The sequence below is a fragment of the Seriola aureovittata genome, chromosome 19 (genome assembly GCF_021018895.1).
Source record: "Seriola aureovittata isolate HTS-2021-v1 ecotype China chromosome 19, ASM2101889v1, whole genome shotgun sequence".
Taxonomy (NCBI): domain Eukaryota; kingdom Metazoa; phylum Chordata; class Actinopteri; order Carangiformes; family Carangidae; genus Seriola; species Seriola aureovittata.
Window position 1 is genome coordinate 15008671 of NC_079382.1, and position 26278 is coordinate 15034948.

At 41.8% G+C, this 26278-nt stretch overlaps 2 protein-coding genes across 3 annotated transcripts in view; one reads left to right on the forward strand and one right to left on the reverse strand.

Annotated features, from left to right (window-relative positions):
• On the forward strand, positions 1 to 24105 carry LOC130187316 (beta/gamma crystallin domain-containing protein 1-like). 2 transcript variants are annotated; one of them, XM_056404791.1, is made up of 23 exons: positions 1522 to 2216; positions 2385 to 2456; positions 2750 to 4176; positions 4371 to 7851; positions 8128 to 8283; positions 9204 to 9242; positions 9848 to 9966; positions 10812 to 10968; positions 11220 to 11359; positions 12966 to 13092; positions 13739 to 13774; positions 14438 to 14598; positions 14797 to 14920; positions 15714 to 15859; positions 17229 to 17355; positions 18012 to 18041; positions 18165 to 18277; positions 18667 to 18799; positions 20021 to 20160; positions 21621 to 21744; positions 22177 to 22335; positions 22772 to 22934; positions 23553 to 24105. In XM_056404791.1, the coding sequence occupies exons 2-23, from the start codon at positions 2409 to 2411 to the stop codon at positions 23639 to 23641; spliced, it is 7239 nt and encodes a 2412-aa protein (XP_056260766.1). In that variant the 5' UTR covers positions 1522 to 2216; positions 2385 to 2408; the 3' UTR covers positions 23642 to 24105. The 2 variants fall into 2 exon arrangements, with proteins under 2 accessions (XP_056260767.1, XP_056260766.1); XM_056404792.1 differs by lacking the exons at positions 1522 to 2216; positions 2385 to 2456 and adding an exon at positions 1 to 262.
• The window catches only part of LOC130187317 (reticulon-4-interacting protein 1 homolog, mitochondrial-like), a 7961-nt gene continuing 5754 nt past the window's right edge, over positions 24072 to 26278 (reverse strand). Inside the window, exons 8-9 of the mRNA XM_056404793.1 lie at positions 26112 to 26207; positions 24072 to 25031 (exon numbers count right to left, since the gene is read on the reverse strand). Of these exons, the coding sequence (XP_056260768.1) occupies positions 24828 to 25031; positions 26112 to 26207 (300 nt within the window). The 3' untranslated portion in view covers positions 24072 to 24827. The remainder of the gene's footprint in view (positions 25032 to 26111; positions 26208 to 26278) is intronic.

Below are 26278 nucleotides of genomic sequence, written 5' to 3' on the forward strand. Positions count from 1 at the left end.
TATAGCAACATTGACAATGACTTCTAAGTAGCGCAGGACTGCAAGAGTTAGCTTTGATATTTCCTAGTTGTAGAGAGCACTATTAGGCTAGTTATTAATATTAATCAGATGCAGGCTGGTCTGTCTGAAGAGGAACAGGTTCCCTCAAAAGAGGTGGCGGTGCGCTGAAAGGCTTCATTCTTCTGAGGGCTTTTTGCAGCGGGCTGCGTTTGACCGGTTTGTTCCTGAGACAGCAGAGGAGACAGGAGACACACTGATCATGGTAAGATCCCTCGGTGTGTGTGTGTGTGTGTTTCTGGTGATGTGCTTGTACAGAAATGAACTCTGGGCTTGTGGGATTTTCAGGTCGATAGAGTACTGGGCTGTCTGGAAAACTCTGCAAAGCTTGGTTTTACAGTTGGTGCAGAAACCTGTTAGAAACAGCTCAGGATGACATGGGCATGTGACTGCAGCCTCTGAAATTAGATTAATGAGCGAAATCTGATCCCTGCCAACAGTTTTATTTCCTATGTAAACACTTCAGGCTGTACTATCAAAACATTAACGTAAAGTAGGCGGTATGAAAACACTGACGGTATCTGATCATTTAGGCTAAACATGGCCGTTGAAGGTCGAAAATAATATCCATCGAGAATGTGTCTGTCACGTAAACCACTAATTAGCAGGGCCACTCCTCCACCTACAGGCAGGGTGGATAGTGTCAAACTGAAATGTGAAAAAACAGTAGGTCGATATTAAAACTTCTGATGCCACGATCTTGATCTTTAAGATGTTTAAGTCGAAACGATGAGTCAGCCAGACAACCAGAGAGAAGCAGTGAAAGGGTTAAAGTTCTTCGACCTAGCAGCATGGAAAGACTGACTTGAGCTGCCCGCCAAATGAAACAACGGCTAGAAGAATCTGGAAAAGCAGAAAACTGAATTCAACAGGCTCTTTAGCCCACATAGTCAATGCGTCATCTCCCCTGGAAAACTTTGTTTTGACACGGGCTTCTGGTGCTTTCAATTGTTGAAATAAAAGTCGGAATTTGGAGTAGGACACGCATCATCGAGTCAAGGTGAGGCAAGGCACCACATAGGCAGCAGTGTCGCTTTACTTAACCAGAATCCTTGCATCTATAAAACAAAAAAAGTCCACTCTTGTTTAATAAGTCTATTTGATACCTAATATACACAGCAGGTCTGTTTTCAGCCTCATGAGGAAAACTCTAGGCTACAAGAGCAAGTTTGGACTCCCTTGTCCCGATGTCTAGCAAATGTCTGACATATTTGACAGCCAAGTGATACTTTGATACACTACAAGCTGATGTGCCAACACTTGAATATCCCATACACATCGCTGTTATTCGCTGTTTAAATTTACCGTTGCATAATCCTGTTTCAGTGTTCTGTGTATTAATGGGATTGAATTGATTGATTATAGGGAATGGGTAAATGTCAAAGCTTTTACTTGTTCTTCATTCTCCTGCTGCAGAGCTGTAAAGCTCCGTCTGTGACAAGTGACAATAACACTGTATAAAGAATGCACATATGCACAAATGCAGTTATACAACACATAATTTGTGTTTAGACATATGTTAGAGACTTAAAGTTTCAGTAGTTGGGAGATGGCTGTATAGATAGATAGATAGATAGAATAAAGGCTAGATTTTGTAGAAGAACTAAATAAACTAAATAAAGAAGCAAGTGTAGCAATGAAATATATAAATATGAATAATAAAAAAAATAATAGAGATAGACCTGTAGCTATGTTCTGAATATATACTCAGGGTAAAAAAAAAAAAGTTCACAATCACTGCTGATAAAATGAAACCCATCTTTACCTAAAGCTTGGCGGTTAGCCATCAGCCAGACTATGATATCAGCACAACACAGCGTGGGAAAACCACTTGTTGACTAACAACGAGCTATTCTGCCAGTGTCACTAGTGGCACTAGTGTCAGAGGTTTACGAGGAACACTTGAATGCATCATTTTACCACTGGGCTGCGTGAGCTCCGCTGGAGGGGCAGAACTTCAACAGCACGCAAGCATATCTTCGATGCCACAGTCCACCGCACTCGTGCAGTTGTGGATGCTTCACTTGAAGCAAAGAGGAATAAAGACAACATGTCTATCTGTTAGACATGCATCTGAGTGCAGATCTTAATCTGTACAAACTGACAGCGCTTTATATGTTGGAGGGGGCCGAAAAGTTTTCTTCTATGTCTAATTAAGGGTGAGTGGATTTTTTTTTTTTTTTAATTACAGGCTCTCAAGCACAGAGATATGGATGGATCTATCACTTTGCTAAGGCAGAATATCTTTTGTGGTGAACTCCTGCTCTTTCAAACTGCTATTGTTTATCCTGGTGGAATGATTTTTGTTTTTGTTTTATGCTCTGTAGGAGTTTTTGTTCTAAAGCAAAATCATGTTCACAACCTACATAAAGAGTCTGAATGATATGGTATTTTCTACGGTAAGCTGACAGGTTATAAGCACTCCTGCATGTCTTTGCTATATGCTGAGAGATGCATGGCCATACTAAAAATATGTCTATGAACAAACAACCCCTACTTATATTTACTTTGGATGCCAAGCCTGCACTCCCTTCTTTTGTCCATAGACTGTTTATCATATTTGTACTACCATGTGTAAGTACTCTCAGTTTAGCAAAATTGTGCGCATATTCATATTGAAATGCATGTTTATTGACTGCAACTGCATATGTAAGAAGGCATTTATGTGAGTTGTTTCTCTGCTTTGCTTCAGTCTGAGAGCCCCGAAGAGCAGCCAAGCACTGGGGTCTTGGGCCGTATTGGGAGCTGGTTCTCTCCATGGAAAGGAAACGGTCCAAAGAGTCCTATTGAAAATGCCTCCCCAACTAGTGATCAGGCTGTTAAGTCAGAGGGATACAAGGAGAGTGGGGAGTTCGTGAGACCCAAGCCAGGAGAACAACAGTGGCAGGAGGAGAAGGAGCACAGCTCTAATCCCAATCCACTGGGTTTCTCCAGAGACAGTTTCTTCTGTGAGGAGAAGGACGCCACGCAGTCTGCCCACAGCCACGGCTCCGTTGGGAACAGCACTGAGACAGGAGAAGGAGGTCCAAAAGAGGAGGAGTTTGTAGAGAGCAGGAAGGAGGGAACAGGGCAGGGCAAAGAGAGGGAGGAGAGCAGCAACGGTCCTTCAGCGAGCGGGATTCCTGACAAGAATGCCAGTCATCTGACACATCTCCCTTCCTCCACTAAACAGGGTGTGGTATGGGACTCTGACCGGGCACACGCCCAGCCTCAGGCCAGGAGACAAGCACAGGCCCAGGCAGGCAAGAGGCTCCATGTGTACCTGGAGGAGACCAGCGTGATTCAACGCGGCCGAGACGCTTGTGCTTCACAGGAAGTCGTCCGCACCAAAGTCACAGAAAGACTACGGGTCCTCCCAAAGGCAGACTCATCACAAAGTTTTGATCTACCAAAGAGCTCAAGTTCAAAAAGTGCAAAGAACAAAAGGACAAATGTTAGGCCTGCCATTGGGGCACAGGGTTATTACAGTGCTCTAGTGGGTGTGTCACTGAAATCACACAAAGACTCACAGTTAGAGACTGAACCTGATAAAGAACAAACAGAGGCAGACAGCATGGGGCGTAAGAATGCAGCCAGAAGGAAAGTACGAAAAAACTCTCAGGAGGATGGAGGGAACAGCCCCCAGGAAAAAATGTCTCCTAATGCTCAACCTGTCCCGGAGGGATTCCCTTCATCAGATAACTCAGTGACCAGTCCTCAGGGCAAAAGTCCAAAGACACACATGGGAGAATCGTCTGTAAACTCCTCCTCCACACACCACCCCACCTCCCAGACCTCACCTGAAGGAGGGGAAAGTCAGACTTCCTGTCCCGATACCATCAAGCAATTGGACAACTTCCAGGATTCAAACTCAGTCATTGCAGACACACTGGTATGTGTGGTTGATGTTGGCGCAGACATGGAGGACGATGACAGCCTTTACAGAGTAGAAAGGAAGACAGAGACACCAGAGTCCAAACGTAGGAGTATGAAAGTTTCTCGGAGTGAGGTGAAGTTTTTTCCAAAAAGTGTGCCTTTGAAGTCTTCGCAAAGTCCAGCAGACGACAAACAGGATTTTAAACCAGCATTAAAGAATACCAATGAAGAAAAGGATATGGCCAAAACAGAGATTGACGCGAGGTAAGTTAAAGTTGGAAATTAAAGTGAATGATTAAGATTAATTTAAATAAACACAACAAATGTTTAATTGTACAACTAGTGCGTCTCCAACATTAGCAGACATTTTGGCTGTATGTGTTAATGTTGAGATTTTACAAAATATTTAAAAAAAAAAAAAAAAGTTTACCTCTCCCTTTACCTGTCATCATACACAGACTACATGACCTGACGAAAACTGATGAGGAGCCTAAACCAGTCGTCGGCCGCATTGCAGATAAAATCAACCTCTTTGAGCGGCAGCATGCAGCAGGGGGTAACAAACAGACCTTCCAAACCCCGCGAAGTGCTGATACCTCTCCGGTCAGGAAAACCACAGAGAGGCTGAAAGCAGAATTTGAGTTGTCGGACCAGAGGTCGAGATCAGCCGAACGTTACAGCACAGCCAGGTCCAGCCCTGCGTCACCTGCCAGAGAGAAACCGTTGACTGTCAAGGAGCGAATGAGGAACTTTACACAGGCATCTAAATCAGAGGCTAAACCAGCACTACCTCAAAAGCCAGCCATGACTGGAATGTCTCAAAAGACCACATCATCTGTTGCTGCATCAGAGTTGCCAGAACTGGACAGTCGGGATAAACTGGATACTGAAGAGCAGATAAAGGCAACAGCAATGTCAGAGATAATACGAAAACCAGATGGACAAGATTGCAGTACTGTAGGGGTAAAGATTTCCATTCAACAACAACCACCAACAGCCCCCAAAACAACAGACACTGTGGCCTCGAACACAACAGATCAGGGTACGAAACCTAACAGTGTTGAACCAGATGTCCCAGCTAAAGGAACTGATGACTCCTCAGAAATGACCAGCAGTGTTAGACCACAGGCCAAAGGCCCCAGCAGAACAGGCTCCCGCTCTAAAAGAAAGAAAAGTAAAGAGCCTACAAGTCCCATGAGCCCAAATAGGGAAAACAAACCTACAAGTAAGTCAGACATCGCTGCTATAAAACAAGAGCAGGTGGATGATACAGTGGAGCCCGTCTCTCCCGCCAAACAGCTCACTGACAAAGTCTCATCATCATCTGATAAAGGCCAAGAAAACACATCAGAAAAACAGTCGCTTTCTGATACTAGACAGAAAAATTTTAAAAAGGAAGCGGAAGTATTAGGAAAAGAGAAGCAGCAGTTAGATTCTTCATTTAAAACAGAGAACAGTGACAAACCAGACAACAGACAGGAGGGACTACCTGAACCATCTGTCATCAAAGATGAACCTGATACTGCTGCTTCTAACCGTGGAACAAAGAAGCCTATTGACAAGGACCCCGTTATTTTACCCCAAGAGGAGGAAAAGACAGGGGGACACAGCCTTGTGTTCACACAGTACAGAGAAAAGGCTTCCAAGGACAGCAGTGAAACTTCAGAGTCCTCCCCCTCACCTGCTGTTGACAGGCCTATTGAGAAGACTCCTTCAGTGGAGCAGGAGTTACCTGTTGAACAGCCCAAATTAGATAAAAAATCATCAGTGCAGCCTGAATCAAAAAGTAAAGGAAAAGTAATCCAGCCCGGTAAAAGAAAAGAAGGGCAAAAATCGCAACCTCAAAACAAAGACACAAAACCAGTAAATCTGTCTGAGAGTAAGAATGTGGAGAAAGAGGAAGGGAGAGAAAAAAAAAATCAGACTGAGAACAAAGACAAAAAAAAACCACAGCAGCTGCTGCGTTCAGATAAAAATACCACAAGTGGCAAGGTTTCAGACAGTGGACAAGGTATCTCAGGAACAGAGAGAAGTGTTGCTAAGGACGATGAAAGAAAAAATGCTGAGAGAAAAGAGCAGCCACAGCCCATTAAAGACATAAAACAAGAAGCTAATCCACTAGAACCAGCCTCTCAGTCATCAGAAAAGATCAGTGCATCATCAGAGGACCTCCCTGCTCAAACACAGCATGTCAGTCAGATGGCGACTGCACATCCAGAAAAAAATGCTATTTGCGCCGTCACTCAGACTAATGAGGCTGTGAGTCGGACCAAGAGCGATAATGGACCTTTGAAGGGAGAGACGACAACAACTGTGCCTCTACAGAAGTCCACAGAAAGCTCTGGAACAGACGCAGAGCCAGTGGTGAGTGCAGCAGAGCCACAGGCTAATTCTGTATCAGTGGAAAAAACAGAGAATTCACCCGATGACTCACGTACACATGGAGCTAATGATGTTGAGTTCTCCAGCCCAAAGCCTGTTATCAAAGCAACTACAGCAGCTGAGAAAGTGACTGTAAAAGCTGCTAATGACACTCCAGTGCCGATAACTGTACAGACTGAAAATAATGCAGAGAACCAATCATCTGTTAAAGAGCCTTCTCCTGTTTCAGTCTCTAAATCTGCGAGCAGCCAGGGAGAAGGGCCGGATGATGGGAAAAAAAGTTCAACTGTCAAAACAGTGCCCTCAGAAGAGAAAATCTCAGGCGATATAAGCAAACTCGCTCCTAGCACTTCACTCAAGGGTGCAGAAGAAATAGCACAAGGCCTTTCTAATAGAAATGCTTCTAAATCCACAGTTAACGTGGCAGAGAACACGGCTGAGAAAACATTAAGTTCGCAAGTCAATGAACTCCCACCCGTTGCTAATGGTGACATCTCCCCAGATTCACAACCCCTCACAGTCAAAAAGGAACCGGTCAATAACAAGCCAAGTGCAACTCCAAAAGCACCCACTTCTCCAGAGGCTAATAAACTGAGCCCAGACTCAATCCAACGTTCACCTATGAAGAAGCTCCATTTGCCACGGGGACTAAGCAAAGACGATTCTACAAAACAGCAAGACGCCCCCTCTAGCTGGCTGGATCTGGACTTTCCCAAACGGAAACCTAAAGTCACAGAGCGCAAACTGAGCTCTTCTGTTAGTGAGAGCAATCTCCTGGACCCGTCTGGTGAGCTAGATGATGATGATTTCATTGATAAAATCAAGAAGCTTTGCGCCCCCTTCTCCCTCCCACCACGTAAACACAACCAACTTCGGCCACCTCAGCCCCCCTTTGCCATGCCAGCTATCAAGGAGGACCGCTTTGAGAAGACGTTTGACCCTGAGGAGTTTAAGTTTGGCTTGAGGAAGAAGAACCAGTTCACCTTAGACACACCCCCGAGTCTCTTAGCCAAACGAAACGAGACTAAATCTGGTCTGAAGCCCGCCAGGGCTAGTTTGGCCGATAGGAGCTTTCTGCTCAGTAGCCTCGACACCGACTCTCGACTCAGGGATAAAACCTCAGTCAAGGATGAGGTGGACACCAAGGAGGAGAAAGATGATAAGATCAAGGTGAAGTCTCGCTTGGAGGGGAGCTGTGTCCTCAGCAGCCTCAACTCCTCCATCAGAGGGAAGAGGAATGGCGCTCAAACACAGGAAGAAGGCACCAGCTCTGAGGATGGTACATCTAGCAAAAGCCCAAAGCTAAGCCCTCCACCTTTATCCCAGCCACACCCACCAAGCCCGACCACCACAGCACCAATGAAAGTCACACTGACCAAGCAGAGCTCTGCCCTGAGCGACACAAAGGAAGCTGCAGAGGCTGTGGTCAGTGACTCAGGCCCTCCATTTCCTTCCTTTAACGACATCAAGCTGCCAGACTATTTAGAGAAGTATCTCCAACAGGAACCAGGAAAACCAGTGGAGAGCACACAAGCACAGGAGCAAGTCAATAACAAGGTTAGTTTGTCTGCGTGTTATTTTCACTAACTAAAAACGATATGGTTGTACATATAGTTGTCCTCATAACACAGAGATTTCAAAGGCAAAACTACCTCTCACAAGCAAGTTTAAGTAAAGCAAAGTAGAGTGTATCAGTTGTCTAATGAAAGAAAATACTCATAGTACTCTGCATTAACATACTTCTCATTACAATACAAGTCATCTCTACATTTTATGAGTAGAGAATCACAATGAACAACTCATATACTTAGCTGATGGTTTTATTTTTATCAGGTTATTGGAAAAATGACAACTCCGGTTTCTGGAGGTGAAGCAGACCTGGCTGTAAAACCAGGTCAACTGCTTCCTGATGCTGGGCCTTTTCCTGCGATTCCTCCATCCACACAGCCTACACTCCCTGAGCAGCCACAGGGGAAACTTCGTAATCATGTAAGTGTGCCACAGACGCACTAACTAATAGATTAGTGTCACAAATTAAATCTGTACTTCTGTTTGAAATACATGTGTATGAGTTTATTTGCATTCTGCAGAGAAGCCTCTGTTCACACTAACACTGGATCGTTTGTCTCATTTGGCTGGTAAAAAACAAAACTGTGCTGTGTTTTGAGCTGCAGCTAAAGATCATTTTACATGTCCATGGTCACCAAATCATTTCCATGTAATTTCCTCGGACGTTTCCTGGAAAGAAACTATGTAATTAGGCACTAATTATAGGGAAAATACACATTTCCGTGAAAGGACAGCTCCAGCAAGTAAATGTTTTTTCAGTAGTAAATGATGATTCAAATTTTTGTCATCCATTTTTGTAATCAATTTCCAAGTGGTCTCAGATTTTTGGACCCCACTCTATGCTAAATTCTATGTCTGCAATTAGACAAATTTCACATTTCTCAATGTACAGCCGACCTGCTATGCACTGAAAACACAGTTATTCAGTTTATTACCAAAGCAGATTAAGAAAACAAGTAAATATTCATATTTACATGGGCATTTTTGCTTAGAAAATTACTTAAATCATTGATTATCAAAATTGTTACTAACTTAATGTTACAAGCTTTCTAATTGCTGTAGTTGACATTTTTTCAGTTTCGTTTTGATGGCACTTGTAGCTTACAATTCACAAGCTGACTATCGCGCGGCCATGTTGTATTAAGAAACACTGCTTGAATATAAATGTAAAACAGGGTAGCCTCCGTGTAGCCACTCCGTCCCCAGAAGTAAACTGAAAGGTCAATACATTCGACAGGCAAAGAGCTGATGCACAAAAACATTAGATTAACTTCTCTAGCATTTTACAGATGTTTGCCATACACCGCAAGTCGCAATAAGTCTGTGTGTTTGCATTCCAGATAAGAACTGCCAGAGGATTTCACAAGCGCCCTGGAAAGGTACAGTAGGCACAGTTTTGCCCACTTACAACAGAAACAAGATGGAGAGAGGAATCTGGACAGACAACTCTCTGTTCTGTGAAAACATCTGCTTTTCATATGGTGTTCTTGGGGGTAAACAAAGTATTTAAAAAAACAGTGTAGTGCAGATTCTCAGCTGGATGTGATTACAATCACAGAATATAGTGCTGCCAATGCAGTGCAAAACTTGTGGTTCTCCATTGTTATAGAACTTCATTAGAAGTTATTGCAGAAAAGAGAGATCCCCTGGCGCTCAGCATTTTCATTTTTTTGCCCAGGGATCCAATGTCATGACTGCCATTAAAAAAACAAAACACTCACGCCTATGCTTTTATTTTGAAATTATGCATTACATTAACAGCACAACCTGGTGTTTCAAGTAACCGTGTGATTTTTAGTTGACATAATAATGTGGGAAGGGAGGTGTGGGAAAGTGCCATGCTATTAGCTCCCTCTCAGCACTCATTGAATCAGGATTTAATGTGATGAAATGCACATTTAATGCATTTCACCATTTAATATTTCTTTTCATGGCTAATGTGTTGATTTTTATTTTTGACACTTCCCCTCATGTCTCCACACAGATGGTGTTGTTTGAGAGGGCTGATTTCAGTGGCGAAACGTATAAGATTTACAGGGACATAGCAGATGCTACGTCTCTGCAGCTCTCGCCTCTCATATCTGTGAAGGTTGTAAGAGGATGGTAAGTGGTGACAATGAAAAGGAAATGTATACTGAAGTGTAGTTCAAATTACTGTCAAGTGGTTTGGGGATACCAGGGTTGCTTATAGTTGCTGCTGGATGTGTCTCAAGATTTCTTAAATGAGATAGCAGAATTGAGAATTCAGCACTTGATGACTGCAACTGTATACTTTTTCCTTTAAAGGAGCCCGTGGAGTTTCACTCCCTAGTGCTACAGTGTTCAAAAACACCGCAGGCTACTCTTGAACATCCAAGCTAAATATTTATATCATTTCTTGCATTTTGATATATTTAAATAACCTCTGCAGAAAGAATTGCACTATATCCATATAATTATATCATCAATTAATAACCTATACTGTCTTTCATTAATGATATTTAAAGTTCAGCATTTTGAGAAATGCTTGTGTTCATTTTCTTGATGAAAGTAAGAAGAGAAAGTCGACACCACTCTCCTGCCCGTCTTTAGCTTAGCTTATTTTAGCATTAAGACTGAAAATATTGGGAACAGCTAGTGACATGAGGGGGCAATATGTCATTTTTGTCAGTTGTCACAGTTTTTGTACAAATTAACCAAATGAGATATAATGTTAATCAGTGAGCTTTAGCTTTTTTGTTATCTGTGGACAGTCAGCTAAGTTAAGCTAACAGGCTGCTTGCTGTAGCTTTATATTTACCAGACAGATCTGAGAGTGGTGTCCATCTTCTTTAATTTTGAACAAGAAAGCAGATAAGCATGTTTCCAAAAATGCAGAAATATTGCTAACAGACCACATACATTTATAATAATAAATGTAATTGTGTGTTTCTGCCATGTGTTTCTGTACGTTTTTCTTTTCACTACAGCTGGGTGCTCTACGAGAAGCCTGACTTCCAGGGACGCTCCATTGCTTTGGAAGAGGGGGGAATGGAATTGACAAATTTGTGGGAAGAGCCTGATTCAGAGACAGAACCACACAACAACCCACCAGTGCTGATTGGCTCTATTCGACTTGCTGTCTGGGTGAGTGCACTGGTCAAACACTTCCACCTCACCTGGCCTCATCAATATCTGCATTATCGTCACCTGGCGTCACCTTTTGAAATGCAGCTAATAAATGATATTGCTTTATTGATATTCAGCCCAGACTCCTTTGGAGCAGGAAAAAAAAAAAGACTTGTTAAGATCTTACCTGTTTTTATTGTTAGGAATGATTTAAGGACTAAAATGGGCCACTGCTGATAATTGCTGTGTTTGTTTCCACCTCTCTGTAGGATTACAGCATACCCCATATTGATCTGTTTACTGAACCGGAGGGCCACGGAAGAGTAACGCCTTACCACGATGACACAATAGAGACAGGCTCATTTGGCATCCCAGTGAGCACTGCTTCAATCCAAGTGCACTCTGGGGTGTAAGTATGGCTGTTTCAGCAAAACCAATCTTTCACATCTTTGCGATTGGCCCCTGGTAAAGCATGGATGAAAGTAACAAACATGCTGAAAAAATCAAACAATTAGCAAGACACATGGTCTACTTATTGTGATTGATCGGAGTGTTAGAAAGGTAGTTACCCGGAGATTAGATTTTATTTGAAATACAATACATTTAGGCTAAAGAAGGAAGAAGTTGTGTCTTTGCTTTGCAGCAATAAAACATGAAGTGCAAGTAATGAGACAATCCCATTACTCTGCAATGATTTTTGTATTGCTAATGACAGCCAGACCCACCAGAGGAGTAGTCTTTGGAAATCTTGCCTGCTGTGCTCAATGTAGAGCTGTCTTTTTAATGGGATGCTCTCAGTGTTTGGCTTTGACAAATAGCTGAGAGTTAGTAATCATTACTATGTTCCTCAGTGTTTGGTTTGACTCTCACTCATTTTCCTCCTCAGGAATGTCTGTCCTGCTGTTGCATGTTAGAAAAGAAGGAGAGAGAGTAGGTGTGGGGGCACTTGGAAAACGTAGAGAGGTGGAGACTAGATGGAGAGTGAGAGACAGACAAAGGTGTGGAGAGAATTTGGCAAAGGGGAGAATGTTTTTCCACGTGAGAGGTGTAAGCATTCAGGACATTTTTTGCCCTGCCCCTGAGGAGGTTAATGACAGCAGACCTTTTTCCCACAACTATTTTTGTCAGTTTACCTTGGCACCTTTGCAAGAGACCTAACATTTTACAGATTGTTTCAGCATTTCTCAGCATCTCAACGAAACCTCCAACTAACTGCTGTCAGTTGCCAGTTAATCTTTGCTGAGTTAAAAATAATTCTGCCTCAGCAGCTCCTTCTACAGTGTTAACTCTGCAACATGTAGAACAACTGTTCAGCAGATGTAGTTTTTGTTTAAGCTCCATTCGGTTCACCGAGCAATATGACTCATTTCCTCCTGTTAGTATGCATCTTTCAGTACCATGAGGTTGGAATCACCTCTTGATATCACATCCTCAGCTCTAGCTGAATGAACTGCATTTATTTTTTCTGCCAGAGGCTCACATGTAGTGGTTGGTATGAGGCATTGTCTTATGCTAGATAATGGCTTGAAATGCCAGAGGTGGGGCATAATTCCAACAAAGGCTTCCTATGCTAAAAATGAAGTATAAAAGAAAAATGCTTTGAGCTGCCATTCCCAATATGTTTTATTGTAAAACAAATAGCTTTTGTTCTCAGCTCTGGTTGCATGACTCATGTCTGAGGTAGATAGAAAATACTCAATTAAAACCCTGCCTTGACCTAATAATGCTTAATGTACTGAACAGAAACAGCAATCATACTTATCTGCATTGTTAAGGACACAGCAGCTGCTGCTTTCTATGTGGAAAAACAAGCATAAGCGTGAGTTTCCTTTTTTTTATAACAGTGATGTCTTACCACTTTTTTAAAAAGTAAGGCGTAACAAGCCATGCAAGGTCGTGATATGACTCACAGTGATTTTAAAACCGCCCTGAGGCATAGTTAGGCATAATGTGGAGAGACCTCCTGGCTTAAGGCTGAATTAACCGTGTGATGTGGGTGTTTGTCCGTCCTCCAGGTGGCTGGTGTTCAGCGACCCAGGTTTCCAGGGCATGCTAGCTGTGCTGGAGACAGGAGTGTACCCTATTCCCGAGACCTGGGGCTTTCCGTCACCCTTCGTGGGATCCCTGAGACCACTTAAAATGGTGCGTGCTTATGTGCAACATCTAATGCACATTGCAGGGGGTAGTTCAAGAGCGTGATAAGTTAATTAGCTGCATAGTTGCGTAGTTGGTCAGTCCAACTTTTCAGTCCTGACTAAAATTTGGTGATCACCAGACTTTTCCTCTAGCACCATCATGGGGTTGACATTTGTGGTTTGTATGAAATGTGTCGACAACTATTGGATGGATTGCCCTGATATTTGGTTCAAATATTCATGGCCCCCTCAGAACAAATGTTATTGCATTGTTTACATGCTAAATGCTAAACTGCTAAATGATCTTTATTATAATCATGAACATGTTTGTTTTGTGTAAAATTTCAGTATTAAACATACTTCACTTTTGTGACTCTGTAATGACAGAGTGCTTTTATAAAGCTCCTGTCTGGTGCTCTGTCTGAAGAGAGTCATTGTGGAAATTAGCAGCAACTAATTACCCAGGAACAGAAGTTCAGATCAGTATGTTATGTGTGTTCTGTTCAATTTTCTTTGCTCCCTGTCACTCTTCAACAGAATCGTCACCATTTCCAAGAAAATAGAATAATTAGTATAATTGCTAACTGTCTTGTTTTTTTTAAGTTGTACATTCAATTAGAGGAAAAAAAGGTCTAATTATGTCTCTGTTCCAGGGTGGTTTCAAAGTGGAGAATCCCAATGAAGTCAAGGTATGTACAGCTCTCTCCATCCTGAATAGATTGAAGTTTTATTTTTCTTCACTTGAGTATTATTAAGTTAAATGAATATAAGCAATGTAATAAAGCAAATTATGGACTGTGATTATTGAATGGAGGAAAACATGATTTTATAAGAAGCCTTCATGGTGCTTTGTGGTCTTTGGCTCATTTTTCCATTAAGTGTTTAAGATTCTTTAGGCCAAAAATAGAAGAATTTCCTGTGTCACCACAGTGTGTTTTGGCAACAGAAATTTTCAGACCACAGAATAAAAGATAGAGAGCTTTTTTTTCCTACCCAATCTGCTGTACTGGGATTCAACAATTGTACAAGGTGACAAGCACTGTGTACAAATTCATAATGTGCTCACAAATGTCTGAGAGATGAAGAATCCAAGGACGTGCTCTGCATTTTCATCATTTTAAGTGCGCCATCATCAAGAAATAAAACATCATTCAAACTTGATTGATTCAGTTTGTCATTCATTTGTCAGCGTCATCTTTCTACCAGTCAGGTTTATTTTTTATGCAACTGGCTATTAATGTCATTTTAATCATGTGTGTTTAAGGAAAAACAACCGATGTAAATGATGAGTCAGTTTTAACATACTGTCTAATATACTGTATATATAAAGTACTGTCCTTTGTCTGTTACAGGCTAAGGTGTATGAAAAGCCTGGCTTTGAGGGCTCCTGTGTGGAAATCGACAGTGACATTTTCAGCTTTTCTGAAGATGAAGAAGACATTACCGCAGACAGCACAAACCTTGCCTCAAAGAAACTGAAGTCTGTGGGTTCTTTAAAGATCATTGGAGGACTGTGAGTTTTCACTTTTCTATTGCACCATAGCATCTCATCTCTTTGCTTGCTTAGATGTTAGGTGGCAATCTTGGCTTGGAGCAGAGTTTGTTCAGGATTAACTTTGCTGCCAGATGATGATTTAGAGGTTGTGTAATGCGGTCACAAATTTTAAATACAGATCCAACCAGCAATATCTCTGTACCTCTCTTGTTCCAGCTGGGTAGGCTACAGCCAGCCGGGATTTGAGGGCCAACAGTACATCCTGGAGGAAGGAGAGTACCTGGACTGCAGCGAGTGGGGAGGTTCAGAGCAGCTCCTGTCACTGCGGCCAATACTGGCTGTGAGTACTGCACTGCACAGCAATGACACAATTAACAACAATGTGATGTTTAAGTCATGGTTTGACCACCATGGATTTGTGAATCACAATGGATAATCAGTGGAAAATCATTCACAAAAATTTCGATACTTTATAGGATTAGCAATCAGGGACAAAACAGGTCATTAAAAACTCCCAAGTCTTTACTGGAGAATTGATTAATAAAAAACTGTGCTAATCGAAAAATAAATAAATAAAATGTGCAAAGACAATAAAGTTTTATTTTTATAAAGTTTTGGAAAGGGAATAAACTTAACATTTACAGTGGGCACTGCTGACTTTTGGATTGAGTATTATTTCATAAACCATAAAATATGTCAATATAGTAACTGAATTACTAGTCAAAACCTAGAGCAGTGGTTCTCAAACTGAGAGACAAAAACCCCTTTGTTTTGTTTTTTAATCTTACGGACTAAAAGAATTTAAATAATCAAGGAATGGATAGAGAATCTGACTTCACGACCTCTTCTAAAGGTAGAGTTTCAGCTTCACTGTCTTGCTAGTTTACAATGCTGGTGAATCTGAATTAAGTATATTTTTGTGCTGATAGTTACTAGATAATGGTTAAATAATGGATACTGGGCTTGGCATTTTTTCTGCTTCCAAAAGAGGCATGTCAAAATAAAGGTTGAGAACCACTGCTGTAGATAATGTTGACTGTTTTTTTTAAATTAATTGTTGTCTGTTCATTTGTAATGTAGCTTGGGTGTCATGTTTGCCAGATTTTCATCACATGATTTTATCCCTTTTCCAGGATTTCATGTCTCCACACCTCAAAATGTTCAACAACAGAGATTTTGACAAGCTGGGAGTGAACATTGACCTCACAGTGCCTGTTATTAACATGGATGACACAGGCTATGGCACGAAAACAGAGTCTATTGATGTCATCGGTGGCATGTAAGTGACAAGTATTATACTTAGCCCTGTATCCTTCACTGCTGCGTGAGCAGTAATGGGAAATAGACGGTTAGGATAGTTCACAGTATTATTATTTCTTTTGCTAAAGTCATTTGTTTATTGTGACTCCTCTGCTGTCTTTCCACTGACAAACTTAAAGTATATTTCTACTGAAGTATGCTTGATTGACATGATATGCTTGACAACTTATGCCTTGCGACAACATGCCTTAAGATGAATTCCTATGCTTCAGCCTAATAATTAGATGAGGCTACAATTACAGTGAAGCCTTTTGCGGTTCATCGCCCTTCTTTGCAGCACCGGTGTGCAGCAGTAAGGCTGCCGCACCCATGCTGACAGGTCGAGACAGATTACCTATTTCACTAATGTTTAGTCTGCCACACCTCACTTCCTGTCAATGTAGGGCTTGGAGCATGGTATCCCACACCCTTTTGCAGTGGGAATTACTGTGATATTAGTGCAGGATGTGGAGGAGGATTTCTTAGATACATGAACAGTGTTTACATGTCATTTACATTGTAATGGTGTGTTCTTGAAAAGTGTTTCATCTCATCGTCTACATCATTACATACTGCAGGAAAAGTCGAGCCAAATAGGTCCCTAGCTGCGTTTATTTTCGTTTCCTTATGGTGTGATCAGCATAAAAAAATTGCAGAAGTAAACAAAACCAGCAGCAAATCAGAATAACGAAATGCAGAACATGTAATGCTGATCACTGCTACCCAAGGGAGATACTAACAAAATGGTGAGCAATGTAGAATGGAACATTTCGTCCCTCCTTAGGAGGCAGGACTCTCACAGCAGTTAAGGGTTTTTTCTTGTTGTGCTGCTACCCTGTTATTAGATAACACAGGCTCGCCCATGTTGTGCTGCCGTCCCCTTGAGCCTCCGATCGGCTCAGTGTGTTTTTTTAGCATGGCTGAGAGAGGCTTGTTTATAGTTGCTCATGTTGGGACACACACAGGCCCACAAATGCAAACACAGGCCCTGTCTGTATGAAGAGCAGAAGTAACGGGTCGACCACAACAGCACACACTCACACGACGACATGCCGCGTTTGCCAAGAGAATGCATACAGTGCATAACTGCTGAGATACCATCATGTGGGAAGCTGTTATCAAGCTGGACTCTGGCCAGAAATTGTTGTCATACATGATAAATGAAAGAAAAACACTTTCACAGAAGTCTTGTGGGTTTTTTGTTTTTGTTAGCAGATGTGGGTTCATCAAAGACTGTGTTTCTCTACTAATTAAAATCACATGAAAATGGAGAAAAAACACAATTCTGAAATGCCAGTGCAAATTAAAGGGTAATTATGCTCCTCCCTCCTCCTCTTCCTCCTCCTTAGCTGGGTGGTGTTTGAAGAGCCAGGCTTTTGTGGTGAGTCCTACATCCTGGAGAAAGGCCTGTATGGAAGCCCAGAGGACTGGGGTGCGCTGCAGCCCAGAGTTGCTTCAGCGATGCCTGTCATGCTGGTAAGAACGATGACTCAGAGCAAGATATGAAATCTTGCTGTTTTGCGCAGGTAATCACATGAACTGTAATTTTGGCTTTCCATGATTAATAATTGAGTAGTTTTGCAATATTGAACGGCAGCTTTATTCTCACTTCCCCAGATATTCCCTTACCATGCGTTTTCCTCTCATGTGACCAAATCACAACATTCATATCGAAATTTAAAATGGTCAGGATGGAGAAGTACTTTGGGAGGTAGGCAGGCAAACCCTTATACAGTAGGTTATCTGTGGGAGCACAAGGCGCAGGCAAAACAGGAGTAGATTGATGTTCACGGGGTAAGAGAGGAAAATTCTTGTCATAAGACTGGAAGTGAAAACATCTTAGATCACAAAGGTGAGTTATCATGTGGCTGCTTCAGTTTCAAAGCACATGATGACAAACAGACACGAATTTCATGCAGTCTTATTGTAGAGCTTTTGCCTCGACATCCTTTCAGTCATAAAGCAAAGAGAAAAATCAATATTTGGAATTGTCTTTCCCTCCTACACACATGGACCACCGCTGTGAAGTTTACATACTGTTCTAACAGAAATATGCAAATGAGGCCGTCTAATTAATCTGCTGTGGTTCAGAGCATGCAAATGAGTCTCATTAAGATGTTGTTTCATTTCAGGATGATTTTGAGCATGCAGCCAAGTTTAAGGTAGGTGTTTGAAAATGAAAGAACATCTAATCTTGCTGCGATATTGCCTGTCTTATCAGATGAAGTGTGCGAGTGGCTCAGAGCAGATGACTCACGCTTATTGTCGTGCTGTTTGTGCCTCAGGTGCAGATATTCTCTGATCCAGGTTTTCAAGGCTCTGTCCTCACTCTGGAGGACAATGCGGCCTCCCCGCAGGGCAGCATATCTGTGGCGTCTTGTAAGGTTCTGGCTGGCAGGTGAGTAATGATGCACACAATGGAGCTGAAGTTGAATCACAGATATTTGAAACGATTTGCACCATCTTGCAAAAGCAGATTTCAGGAATAGGCGCTTTTGAATTTCCAACCGGTGATCTGGTACAGTTGCAGCTGCTCATTTTACAAAAGTATCTGTGGGACTGTGCTACAGGCTGTCACTGCTCCACTTACTAAAAAATGTTCCATGTGGCAGCAGCTTGTGATTTACTGTATGTCTTACATTTTTCATAAAGCAGCATCCATATTGATTTAATATAGTCAATAGCCCTGTGCATAGGTGACCACAGACTCCATCTTCAAGCATATAATCCTGCCTAATGTATGTATTTGTACATCTGTGTATGTGTATTTGTGCACGTGACTTTCAGCTGGCTGGCATTTGAAGGCCAGGACTTCACTGGCAGGATGTACGTGTTAGAAGTGGGGAGCTACCCAGATCTGAGAGCAATGGGCTGTGTTAATGCGAGCTCCTCCATCCTGTCACTACAGCCTGTTGGCTTTGTAAGTACTTTTCTATTTTTCTTAATTCTTCTAATAATTTAACTCTAATCGCATTTTTAACACCTTCAAATTTGAAAATCGCATTGACTGCCAGAGTGTTTTAAAGATAGAGAGACACAATATATTTAAAGCAGCTTGAATCGATATTTTCAATATTAACAATGGATCAAACTATGTGTAATGTAAAAGGGATCACTTCTATTTACAAACCCACAGAGAATTATCCCCTTATCTCTACGGAGCTTTATAGCGTCCTTCAGCTCATTGGTTTAATGGCTGCAACTGAAATGTTTTGGTTCAGTCTCACTGCTCTCGTTAGCATTGTTTTCAGCTGCAGCAGGCAGCTGTTTTCATCCAAAAATAAAAGCTCTGATAACCTCACTGTACAGTCTGCTACCAGCCCAGCATCAAACAGCAGACAAACGTAGCGTCTAGCCTCCGAACACTGGAGCATTTAGTAACTAAAGAGCCAGATATCTCCCTGAGGAGACTAAACAAAACAGCTAAATATTGGACTTCCATTTTCAAGGCAGCCAGAAACAACTCCAATTGAATGCTAATGTCTCCCTGCATCTGCTGTTTAATAAAAGTAAATAGGTAGCTGCTGGTTTGCCATAGAAGCTTTAAAGGTGATTATCTTAACACCTAAAAGTCTTGGCTGTGAACAGCAGGTCTAATTTATCAATACATAGATGGCAAGTTCATGCCAGTAGAACTTTTCATGCTTCTACATAGCGCCTCAGGCAGCCTCATTGATTTTAGACAAGGCAAGTCTAGCATTTACAGACAGGGCAGTTTGAGAGTGCTTTTCGTACATTTAAAGCAAACCTTTAAAGAGTGAATGAGCATGATTTCATGGATTAATTCCAAAAGATATCGAGGCCAAGCATTATGGTTGCTGACACACAACTTCAACACAAACTGCATCATGTGGAAAGTATCTATCAGAAATGTATCACAGTTCAGTTTATCTTATTCATTGTCCTCTGCATAAACACAAAAAAAAATACCATCCGCTATCAAATGAGTCACTGCTGCTGAGCTGCAACCTGAGTGTTCTTTTAGAAAACCCATGAGTTACAGTTAGCAGAGGGTGAAAAATGCCAGGTGTATGTGTGGTCTGTTTCCAGGGTAACCTCAATTTCAACATGCGTACCCTAAAAATCTCCACCCACATCTTTCGTTAATGCATTTTCTTCTTCCCTCTCTCTGGCTTTGCAGGAGTTCTCACTGCCCTCCATCGCTCTGTTTGAGCGTGGGGGCCTTCGGGGGAAGAGGGTGGTTCTGACAGACGGATCAGTCAACCTTCAGCTGGTTGGAGGCTGTAGTAGAGTCCAGTCAGTGCTAGTGGAGGGAGGCATGTGAGTACATTACAACTGCTGCGTAACTCGCTCTATGGGAACGTAAAGCAGCCTTCACTGAGTTCTCCTCTTAGTGCGAGTTTGACAGGTTCATGCATAACAGCTCCCCTGTGTGTGTCTCCACTGGAGACCGCCATGAACGCATGAAACAGAATAATATCTTCTTTTTTTTCACAAACACGTCCTTCAGGGGCCCCTGTTGGTTCTCAGCAGCTTAAAGTCGATGTTGGCTTTTAATCTCTTTCAAATTCAAAAGTTGGCAACCGCCAAGTCGACCTTTTTAAGCTCTCTGGCATCCAGTACATAGTCCTCTTCATGGGCGAAGCTCACCTGTGTTTGTTTGTTACTGCTGTAACAATACCTCACAGACTTACACGTTAAAGCAGGTAATTCTCAACAGACAAAGCAAGGTACTTAAGCTAAAAGATGAAGGATTGAGAGACAATAAAATAAGCCAAATCAAAGCTGTCTGTTTAAATAAGTATCTTTTTGTTCTTTTGAATTGACTAGATATTTTTACATTTGCAAGAACAGTATTTAATCCAGGTTTGTTATTGTGGCTTCCTGCAGTTACTTTTGTTAAAGACTGTTTATGTGCAGCAGTTTGAGCATGATGTTTCATAGATTTAGATTCACTGGATGCGAATTGCATGGTCTGCACATATTATTATCTTTATTACGGCATGACAGAGCTGACAGATGGAGCGATGATGGAAACCTGCTGCTGATGTGTGAGATTCAGACTGTAGGTGTGAGTCCATGCTGAGGAAATAAAGGGCTCACAGTGAGCCAGAGCTGTCTCTGGAGTGGCACATTCCTACTGCAGGGGAGACGGGGCAATCAGCCAAAGAGCAGCGCTATTCAGTCAGAACACTTAGTGTCACATTGAAATTGGCCAGTTGTGAGGCTCAGCACATTTTAGAAAATTATCTTTGGCGAGGTGCTTCATGGAAGAGAGGACTCAAAAATGCACCTTCAAGTAAAAAGAGAAACGTTTTTTTTCCCCAGCGGCATCCCAAGTTAGATAGCCTGGGCTTATAATGTCAGAATAATTCAAATTTAGATTGTTTCTGAAATGTTTTGAATCAAAGAACTGTTTATAATTGAGTAATCATTTTTGTGACTTGTGTTTTATTTTTTCATCACCCTTTATCTAACCAGGATGCTCTGCAGAGGCTGTAATCTCATTTCCAAGATGAAAGCATAATGTAACAGGCACCAATCATTAGATATGGAAGAAGAAAAAAGAAAGAAAGAAAAATATAAAAGTTCTACCAAACTACTTGCCTAACTTTTAACTGTATGCCTTTGCAGACTGTTAAAATGAAAAAAATGAATGCATGAATACAACAAACCAGTCAGGAAACAGTATTGTAAACGGTATTTATCTTGTATTGGTTTGATTGTAGCTGTTGAATATGTAAAAGCTGACTGTGTCTTTGTCTTTTCCGTACTACCAGGTGGGTGTTATATGAGGGAGTCAACTATCGGGGTGCTCAGATTTTGCTGAAACCTGGTGAGATTCTCGACTGGCGCAAGTTCAGCGGCTGGCAAAAGATCGGGTCCCTCCGCCCTCTTATGCAGGTACATCAGTTCTCTGCATTAGAAAATCTGTACGCCACAAAGGTGGAGCTACGCCTAAACCACTGGTTTTTAATACTTCTAAATATAAATATTTTGTACATGTATGTAATCTCTCAATTATGTTAGCTGCAGGAAATTGACAAATAATTTAAAAAACACACATGTTGCCACTTATTACACTTTCAAACAGTATTAATTTTAAAAAGCAGTTTTTGTTTTAATGGAAATAACATCTTTCTTATTGAAACAAATTTTGTCATTGTTATAGCTAAGCCCTTCTGATATTGTAATTATTGAAGCATGATAAAAGATGTAATTGTCTGGTGGAGAATAGTGAGAAGCTTTGATGAAACACAAGATCTAACCCTGATGGAATCACTGAATATCTTCATTATTTTATTTTATTTTTTGTCACGTGTATTTTTCGAGTAGAAGCAAATGCACTTTCGTGTAAGGAACAGACAGACGGGGCTCATGATGTCAGTGACCGGCGATTTAGATGATGTCAAACTGCTGCGGATACAAGAAACAGAGGCAACCGATGGATTCGAGCAGATTTGGTTCTACCACAATGGACATCTCCACTGCAAGGTACAGTACCAATGATCATACTACTAATCAGTAGGTCAGGGTTCAGGGAAAGCTTGTCCTGGGTGCTATGAATAAGTAATCATGGAGCCTTGTTTAAAACAGAGGTATCTGTAGTTCAGGTCATCTTAATGAAGACCTAATGTGATTCCAGACCAGGTCAAGCAGAGGGCAAGACAAACACTGAAGACTCGAGCTGAATTTTAGTGGAACAGACCTGGCTATCAGGTCTACTGCTGCTGAAGTTCAAATAACTCAACACTATTTTTTAAGCACACCCCCCCCCCCCTCCCCAATGTCATACTAAACACTGTGTAGTTCACCCACTCTAAACTCTATTACCATGTGAAATACTTCAGTGGAACAGACAAGCCCAGCTCTCTATATTCTTCTAAATGTCACTGGACAAAATAATCAACTCTTTTACTCGTGTTTCCAGCTGCTGGAGGAGTGCTGCCTGAGTCCCAGCGGCAGTGTGACCATGGCAGGAAGCCGTGTCGGTCTCACCCCAGAGCCAGAAAACCAAGTCCACCTGTGGAGCATCACCCCCGAGGGCTTTATCCGCTACACCCCCACCTCTGATCTGGTCCTGGAAGTCAAAGGTGAGCATCCATATCTGGCATGAGATGTAGCTTCTAGCTGGGATCCAAATGTCAGACAGTTTTCACAATTTCAAGGTTGTAATTTCCACACACTTCCTGATCAGGTTTTACTGTTAGAATTAAGCACAATGAACTTATAGAAAATTTTAAAAATTATTATCAGTTGTATTATGAGGCATTCATAGTCCTGCACAACACTACAGTGTCCAACTCAGGATGCAACTTTTGTTTAAACCAGTCCAGTGTTACCAACAAGAGTCATCTTGTCCCTACACTTGTGGGGCCAACATCAGTCAATTAGTGACACCTTGTGGACTAAACAGTGTTAGTGAACCAGCTATCATTGAGTGTGTAGTATTCTAGATGATATTTTAACTATACGACTGAAATAGTAACATTACTGTATAATCAGATCATATACAATGAACAGGGTAAGATTTTTGAATGCCTCATTATTCATGATTCTATATGAGTGTTGTTTATCTTTAATAATACACAGTGAACATGAACTCATTCTTGCTGCGGTAAATAAGGCACCCTCTTTAAAAAATAATACTTTACTACCCAGAATCATAATTAAAAATAATATATTAATTAGAAAACATCTCTCTCTTTCAGGGGGGCATCACTATGACAAAAACCAAGTGATTCTGAACTCACTTGACCCAAATAAACCCCAACAAAGGTGGAATGTGGAGATTATCTGACCACCTCCAGGCTGCTGATGCTGGATGCTGATATTAGCAGAGGCACAGCTCTGCCAGAGGCTTTGTTATACAGCTGCATGACAAGTGCTCAAGGACGAGGTACGCCATGGGATATACAAAACCTTTGCCGCGGATGAACTCTGAAAAACAAAATTCCAACGTGGAGGTCAACATGGAGCGCTATGGATAGATCCATAAGAATGTACGACTGCCCACTGAACATGCAAATAGTGGAGTCTGAACTTGTAATGCATATTTTACACTTCCAGTAATATACCCAAAGGTTTGTATTTTGTCTTTTCATTGAATAAATCTGTTTTCCTGATGTTAATTAAGTTAAACAGTGTTAACACATTTTCATATATTTTTATGCAATGTCATGTTATACACTATATATTCCAGCTGCATGCAACAAGAGGAAACACAAGTCTTGTTTTCAAAATAAAAGTATTTTTATGAATACATTTCTTGTATACATTGTACAGTAGAATGAGCTGCACTTCTATACAACAGTGTAGAAACTAAATATTTCAGATCTGAAGTTTCATTATTTGTTGTTCCCCAGAAGTTGAACCGGTGTTTTCTGCTTAGATTAACTGTATGATGGCGCCACATAATGTGGGATGCAAGGTGATGATGATCAAATGATTTGCATGCACTCGTAGTAGTAATCAAACAACTCAACATGGGGACAGTGCAAATGCAAGAAAAGATGCAAATAGTGACCTGCCTTATCCTGTTGGTTCTGCTTCCCTGGTACTGCACATAAACATGTGTTGACAGAACATTTCAAGCTGACTATGCGCGCAACAGATTTTTTTAAATTATGTAACGGCTGTCATAAAGTTACCAAACGCCTGGCTGTAATTACCAGCTGGATACTGACCTGAATGGTATTTATTAGTCCTCAGTTGGTAATTATCAGTAACGTCACCATGACATGAAAACAGCATAAGTCAAGCACCCTGTGAAAACTTCAAGACAGTACAGGAGGTTGTAAGGTTCAACAAGAACAACAGTCTTTGGCACTCTCCCGTTGCAAGCTCAGATCACGCTTGTAGTCTGCTCCACTATAGCAGCACCTCTGATTTGTTCAGATACTACAGCCTGCTGCTGTCAAGAATCGCCTTGTAAAGGTGAGAGGGATCACAGAAGCTTTATTCTCTTGGCACTCTGCTTCCTCTCTTCAGTGTTGCTTGGCTGTTCCTTGCCCTTCCTGCTCTGACTCTGCAGCCTCTGTGCAGATATTCTGCACCAGCTCTTCAACCTGTCTGTCGTCCTTTTCGGCCACCCTGATCACGGTCTTCCCTCTGGCGTGGCCCTGCTCCAGCTTCTGAAAAGCCTGGGGCACCTGGGTAAAAGGAAACTGGGCCTCCACAACTGGCAGGATCTGTGATGATACAGCAAGAAAAAATATCAGGAATATCAGCTTTAAAAAAAAAAAAAAGCACTCAGGTAACAATTAAGAGATCAAATGTAAAGTTTGAGCATATCAGAGAGGGGATTGATTGTATCTGGCTCCAGCCTTTGTTGCAGCGGTTTGGGAAAATGGATGGGTGGAATGCTTCATTAGCTAGAGGAATTAGTATTGACAGATTGACAAATGAGTCAATTACACACATTTTTCAGTGATAACGTGCTTTCTAATATGTGCTGATGGGGTACACACCATGCATTAAGTGCTTTTAATCAGAATAAATGAATAAATACACAATTTTGTTTACCAGTGCACGGCAACCATTATTTAATCAATTTAGACAAATACCCACAAGCTGCTAATGCTACATCATCTCTGCTTTCATAGCTGCAAATGTGAAAAGGTGAGGGAGGGGTTCAGAATGTGATGAGGCTGGACAATCCTGTGCTAGTCCCACAACACGAGCAGCCAGGCTTGTTATTCTGGTCAGCATCTCTTGTGGTTAACAATGAATGGGGAGCGCAGTGGCGTCACACTGGAAACCGTCCACACTTCTGACTGAGAATAGGACATGCAGAGAGAGCGTGCGTGTGTGTGTTTTTTGTGCGGGTTTCTGTGTGTGTGTCCACGGCTTCCCGCCACTGGTCTGAGTGTGCCGCTCGTTGTAAGCCCCGGGACAAAAGGACAGAGGTCCTGCACGCTTTTGCGAATGGCTGCTCAGCACTGTTTAAAAATCCATTCACCGTCTCCTGGCGCCTGCCTTGATCGCCCAGCAGCCAACTGTGCACACCACCAGCCGACCAACCAGCACAGTGGGAATGCTCACTCCTTAACAAAGCCACAGGGGAGCCTTGAATACAGGCATGTGTGGAATCCATGGTATGTTCATATTCAGTGTGCGGTATGATTTCCATCCCGGCATCAATTTTACTCTCAGGCTGTGACTGATGTGCAAATGAGAGGATTTCCATCTCCCTGTTCTGTCAGTACAAGTGGTTGTGAATGATAAGTCTGTATAATGTGAGTAATAAGCATGGACTGTATATACAGTACCTTCCCTGCATCAACCAGCTTTCTGATCTCGTCCAGAGCAGGCCCATCTGGAGCATAAAATCCCCACCGGTAGAAGACTCCGCTTGATATTATGTTCTAAGAGGAGAACAGCGGGGAGGCAAGATTAGAAGTCTGACAGTTTTGTACCTCACTGAGTATAAAAGACC